The sequence below is a fragment of the Anastrepha obliqua genome, chromosome 2 (assembly GCF_027943255.1).
Source record: "Anastrepha obliqua isolate idAnaObli1 chromosome 2, idAnaObli1_1.0, whole genome shotgun sequence".
Lineage (NCBI taxonomy): Eukaryota > Metazoa > Arthropoda > Insecta > Diptera > Tephritidae > Anastrepha > Anastrepha obliqua.
In genome coordinates, this window is record NC_072893.1 from 78,100,854 (window position 1) to 78,107,174 (window position 6,321).

The 6,321-nt window shown below is 38.4% G+C and overlaps 2 protein-coding genes across 2 annotated transcripts; one reads left to right on the top strand and one right to left on the bottom strand.

Annotated features, from left to right (window-relative positions):
- The first annotated feature begins 1,715 nt into the window (after window positions 1-1,715).
- On the top strand, window positions 1,716-2,999 carry LOC129239309 (uncharacterized). Its single transcript, XM_054874728.1, has 6 exons — window positions 1,716-1,785; window positions 1,855-2,062; window positions 2,123-2,311; window positions 2,369-2,593; window positions 2,668-2,730; window positions 2,793-2,999. The coding sequence occupies exons 2-6, from the start codon at window positions 1,856-1,858 to the stop codon at window positions 2,925-2,927; spliced, it is 819 nt and encodes a 272-aa protein (XP_054730703.1). The 5' UTR covers window positions 1,716-1,785; window position 1,855; the 3' UTR covers window positions 2,928-2,999.
- A 218-nt stretch (window positions 3,000-3,217) lies between these two features.
- Window positions 3,218-4,623, bottom strand: LOC129238225 (putative nuclease HARBI1). Its single transcript, XM_054873266.1, has 4 exons — window positions 4,382-4,623; window positions 3,992-4,324; window positions 3,847-3,933; window positions 3,218-3,226 (listed from the first exon to the last, which is right to left on the bottom strand). Exons 1-4 carry the CDS (start codon window positions 4,607-4,609, stop codon window positions 3,218-3,220), a joined length of 657 nt encoding a protein of 218 aa, XP_054729241.1. The 5' UTR covers window positions 4,610-4,623.
- Window positions 4,624-6,321: the final 1,698 nt, after the last annotated feature.

Below are 6,321 nucleotides of genomic sequence, written 5' to 3' on the forward strand. Positions count from 1 at the left end.
TGTGGTGTTTCCAACATGAACCTGAAACTAAGCGTCAAAGTGCCGAATGGAAGGCCCCAGATGAGCCACCACACAAAAAATTGCGTTTGGAGAAGTCAAAAATGAAGTCGATGCTCATTTATTTGTACGATTCCAAGGGAAATGTCTACAAGGAGTTCGTGCTAATGGGTCAAACCGTCAATGCAATTTTCTATCTTGGTGTTCTGAAGCGTTTGTTGCATCGTATTCGTCAAATTTGCCCTGAATACCGCGAAGGAGGAAGCTGTCGCTTATCGATCCATTCTTATGACTGATTTTTTGACTAGAAATCGCATTTTAATCATCAATCACACACCGTATTCGGCTGATATGGCTCCCCGTTACTTTTATCTATTTGGAAAATTGTATTTGGCCATAAAAGGAAAACTTTTTGCGTCCGTAGAGGCTTTCCAAAAGGCTTGTACCGTCATCCTGAAGGACATTTTGGCCAATGTCCTGAAACACTCTTTCGAAAATCTTTTAGATCGCGGAAAACAGTGTATCGAGACCAGAGCGGACTATTTTGAATAAATAAACTCAGAATCAGAGCAACCGACCGGAGCGTTTCCATTTCAGCTCAGTCTTGTTTATTTTGAACTTAACCTTGTATGTATTTTGCCGTTAAAAATTTGATTATACCAACACAGCACCCAGCCTTTGATGGTGGACGGTCCACTGAGCTGTATTTATGGAAGCGTTTCCATCTTAACATCAAATAGACTGTGTATACCGGTTTTTCTAAATATTGTATTTCGACATGGGATACCACATTATGTTATAGCGGCTTATGCTTCCTCTAATCAGTTTATGACCTCTTCAGACTACCGGTGATTTCATAAGGCTACTACTTTTTGCTTTATTCATTGATGATATTGGCTCTAGTTGCTTAACTTCGAAATTTTTGCTCGTCTCCGCAGGGAGGAGGGGTGACGACTCGGCAAAGGACTTCAGACCTCTTTTATTATAAAGGTGTTTGAGAGATCTATCGAGAGCATTTGAGAGCACATTGAATACAAATTTTCTCCAGCATGAAGGGTAAACCCACGGAAAGATCCTAACATGAGGTGGTAGGGACTGTGAAAAAATCTCTGGAGGGTAAACAATGAACTTGGGTGCTTTTAATTATAAAAATTAATAGAGGTGGAAAGATCTATCTGCCCCTGCTATTTCGTCTCCGCTAGGCTGTAGGGCGGCAGGAGGGATTAAAGTCTCTAGACTTGTGCGCAAGGGGACGCCGAGGGGTGGTGTGTTTTCGCTTCTTCTTTGGCTAGTTGTTATTGACGAAGTTTTGATTCTAATGGTATCGAGACCGTTCCCCTCATTCATGGCTGAGATCTTCGAAAGGCCATTGGCTGTACTCAGACACTCGGCTACTAGGTGTGGCCTCGGAGTAAACTCTGATAAGACAGAGCTGGTGCTTTTAAATTAAAGCCTTGACATATTAAATTTCTCATCCTAGATTCCTCCATCCACCTTATCGTTACATCATCAGCTCTGTAGTGCGATTCACTAACTCTTATCGATTCGAAAATTGTTATTTTTCTCTTCAGTATTTGTCGATTGCACTGTCGATTGTGCTATTCACTAACTTATGTTAACTAACACTGAACATCTATTTTCTTCTATTTATCCAAACTGATAGAGAGTGGCATCTTTGTCAAATTAAATGTCAGAATGAGCGAATAACATGAAGAAGAGAAACAAAAAAACATAGACGCCAAACTATTAAATGCAGTGAGTGTTTTTTACCAAAAATATATGTACAAAGTAAGTACAATAAAATAACTGCTTATTTCAATTTATTGTTTTATTAATAATTTTTGTATATTGCTTTAGGATGACATCGACAGCTACCAAAAGAAGCCGTGCCACATCCGAGCAGCTAAATCACCTGCTTGACTACCTAATGGAAGTCCCGGGTCTAGCAGGATCTAGGTTCCACAGCCTCCATGGTAAGTTTGAGTGCGATAAAAAGTGGAGCGAGCTTGCAACAAAATTAAATAGTCTGGGTGGAGCGGTGAAGACGGTGAATCAATGGCAAACGGTAAGAAAATATTGTGTTATTACTTAAAAGTAGAGAGTTGTTAATAATTTCCCTAAAAAGGTATGGCGGGACTTAAAAAGCCGCACCAGCATTAAAGCACGGAATAGGCGAAGGCAACAAGCTTTAACGGGAAACAGGCCTATCAGTGAGGAGCCCCTAACGGAATTCGAGAGGCGGGTGTCTGCTCTCATAGGGGAGGAGTATATGAAGGGCCACGATTCAACCCCTGAAAATATTCCACTGGAGGAGGTAAATTGTATGAAGTGTATGTTTTAAAGTGTAACTTACTGGTGTGTAAATTTTTAGGTAATCCAAATGGGTATCGAAGTGGAAGATGAAAGGGTGATTTCGGAAGCCCCGTCGCCTTTACGGACGCCACTGGCAGAGAATTTCACGCTGAGGTCAGGTAATTCCCATATCTCAGACAGGAGAACACCACGGGCGAGCTTGAAAAGAAAGCGCATGGAAGAAGACGGTAATGCTCGGAAGAAATTTTTAGAAATAGCAGAAAAACAGGCAGATGCACTAAAGGTAATTTCTTTTGAACTTAATGTAAAATAATTTTATTATATTATGTTTTTCCATTGGTGATTGTTTTTTAATAGATGCTAGCCCAGTCGAGTAGAGAAACAGTAGAAGTCGCGAAACAACAAGCAGATGCTTTAAAGGTAATTTATTTTCAACACATAAAAGTGGCATTTTATTAATTGTTCTTGCTATTTTTTAATAGATCTTAGCCGAAAGCAGCTCTGCAAGTGCCCAGGCGAATAAAATGCTGGCGGAGGCAATAGCCGTATTGGGGAATGGTCTAAGCGCTACCGCAGAAGCATTCAACAATCTAACGAATGCAATCTACCGTATGTAGATTAGAAACAAATTCCGCAGTTCCTTTTTATGTGCATATATACATAATTTTTTTTTTAGTACCTGAAGTTACTTTTTATTTTTATTTTTTATAAGTAAACATGCTGTGGTAATGTTAAGTAACATTGATTAAATGAATTAAAATGTATTGTTTTCGTTTTTACAAATATACTGATCTTTGAATTTATAAACCATGTGTACATACGCTTATGCATACCTATATACATAAATAGATTTATGTGCCTGTAACCTAAAACTGTATGTAAACTGAAGTTAAAGACTGAATTGTTTTTATTGAATCTGCATATAATTTTGTTCAATAAAAGGTTTTAACAATAAATATGAAAATGTTTTAACTATTTATACCCGAGTGTTCACATAGATATGTATGCGGAATGATTATGAGTGAAAGTAGTATTTAAGTAAAAAAATTAGCAATCAGTCGGTCTTGGATGCGCTTTGCTGTTGAGGATGGTGCATCTTGGTTTACAAAAATGTCGTTTGTTCTGGGCTCTGTGAATTCATTTTCGGTCTGGTATATTCCTTCTCCTAAACGAATATTATGTAAAACTGAGCACGCGTTAACTACTTGTCCAGTAAATCCTGGATCGTACAAGAGTGTCCTTTGTTGAGACAAGCACCGCCACGTTGCTTTAAGAACACCAAAAAGTCTCTCAACTGGGTTACGAGCTTTGCACAATGCCTCATTGTACAAGAATTTCGGAGTACCTTCCGGTTGGTTTGTTAGAGGAGTCATCAGCCAAGGCTCCAAAGGGTACCCGGAATCACCTGCAGAGAATTTTTGATTTTTAATTCCCTTATTTTTATTTAAATATATTTATTAATAGATTAAAAAACCTACCAATCAAAAACAAGTTATGGTTTCCATTTTCAAAATTCCGTTGCATAACCATTCGCACCGCAGAGGAACTCCAAATGTATGCATCGTGCCGTGCTCCCGGAAATTTGGCATTTACGTTTAAAATTTTAAGTGTAGGATCACATATCTGTAAAACATTAAAAGGGAATCTTGATTCTTGAATACTTTACAAATTATGTTGTTACCATTTGGACATTAAGCGAATGGTAGCCGTGGTGGTTGACATACGCTTCTTCATGACGTTTCGGGGCCAAAATTGACACGTGCGTGCAATCGATAGCTCCAATGGTACCTCCCACAAACGGGGAGGTTGCTGAAGCAAAAATTTCTTTTGCCGCTTGCCGCTCCACTTGGGTCATGGGAAATCTCACCTTTGCGCAAAACATGGAGCTGTTGATTGCAGCTGTTACCCGATGAATGCTACGGCTAACGGATGACTGGCTCATAGATATTCCCCATTGCTCACCTACGGGTCGTTGATAACACCCGGTTGCAAAAAATCGCAGTGCAGCTAGAACCTAGTTGTATAAAGGCAGAATTTAGAACTGAATTAGCTTGAATGTTACCAAATTTACCTGTTTTTCAGTCGAAATCGCTGTTACTCTGGAACCTCTCAGATGGCTGTCAAGCTGCGAAACTACGTCCTCAGTCAAGTCTGGAGTTAAACGGAATAACTTCTGGAACTCCCCTGCATCCAAATCGAAAGGATTGTCCACATGCCGGAGCAAACTTCGATCAACTATTTGAGGGCTCACTTCCTCCTCTCCACGCGATAAATCGTAAGCCAAATACTCAAACGCCATACTCACGCTTTTTAAATAAGTTTTTTTTCATCTAATTTCACAGTTTTGATTAAAATCACTAATTCTTCTTTATCGTTTGATTTAACAACACCAAAATTATTGTCGTTTAGTTCGCGATAATCGACAGGTTAACCAAACAACTGATTTTGTCTTGTCGATTTTCGTAATGAAATGGGTTACTGAATAGCAAAATCGTAAAAATTGTGGTTAAGGAAAGATAACAAAGCGAATATCGATAAAATGTGTTAGTGAATCGCACCACTGGTTGGCTATAGATATTTGCCCGTTGGAGGTCTCATAATGGTACCAAAACGGCGCTTTAGTGTAACTTGGGTAGGCCCAGAGTGGTATTTCAACCATTTCACCTATCTACCGCGACAATCTGAAAGCTTTCTGAACTCGCGCGGCGAAATTAAAAAAAAATCGCGTTGTAATACCAAATGAGTCCAAATGGAGCTATTGAAAGTAAATGTAAAATATAGCCGATTTTGGGTGTTATTTTTACAGCTCGTGTGCAAAAGATGAGGTTAAGGATCTAAAGGCAACCTGTGACAATTCCTTTTATTTTAATAATCATTTTAACGAACAATATTTAAATCGTATGCTGGCGCTTACACTCCACCTTCCATTTGTGTTGCGCGTTTTGATGTTTTTTCACAAATGTAAAGTCAGGCAATGGCAAACCACCGAGTGTATTTCTGCCATGAAAAAGCTCCTCATAAAAATATCTACCGTTCGGAGTCGGCTTGAAACTGTAGGTCCCTCCATTTGTGGAACAACATCAAGACGCACACCACAAATAGGAGGAGGAGCTCGGACAAACACCCAAAAAGGATGTACGCGCCAATTACATACATATATATAAAGGCAGTTTTACGCTGCCTCCGTACGGCAGATGGATTAAGATAAGATTATACTTATGTATATGTGTATCAAAGGAGCCGCCACTTACTTATAAAAGTATACACGGATTTAAATTACATGTACATAGATATGCTTGTGAACAAAACTGAGTAGCAAAAGGCAAGCACTTACATATTTTACCTACAAACAAGCGCATTTTTATTACAAAAATTAAAAATCTTTATTCTTACTCATTAACGCCACTTTTCACTGAGGTCAACAAAACCTACAACTTATCAAGTAAAGAAATGAAAAAGAAAAAACAGAAACAAATAACAAAATCGTTATTATACTCGCCGATACATACATACAGCCACACGCAAAGCGATAACCTCTCGCTCACCTACCATTAAAACTATCTTTTGTTATAAAATTTGTTTTTATGAACTATTCCGTTGTAGTTATTGTTGTTTACCCACTATCTTTTGTTATGTTTATAACTATTGTTGTGGGTTTTTGTTGTGCAAAAAAAAATGTAAGTCACTGGGTCGAAAGTAAATAAACAAATGCAAAAAGCGTGAGAACTACGTATTGTGTTTATGTGGACACATACATACATACATATGTACGTCTATACTAATTTGCGTAAGTGCAAACGGATGAGTCTAGGAAATCTACTTATCGTTTGTTATTGTACATACATATTTACATAAATGTTGTTAATATTATTTATTTTGTTGAATGCCGGCGTTGGCGTCACAACTGTGGCACTGAGCCGAGCTGGAGAGTAGCGAATATGAAAACTACGCATGCAAATGTACGTATGTATGTGTGTATATATCAGTCAGTTATCACGTATTAGCATTCGC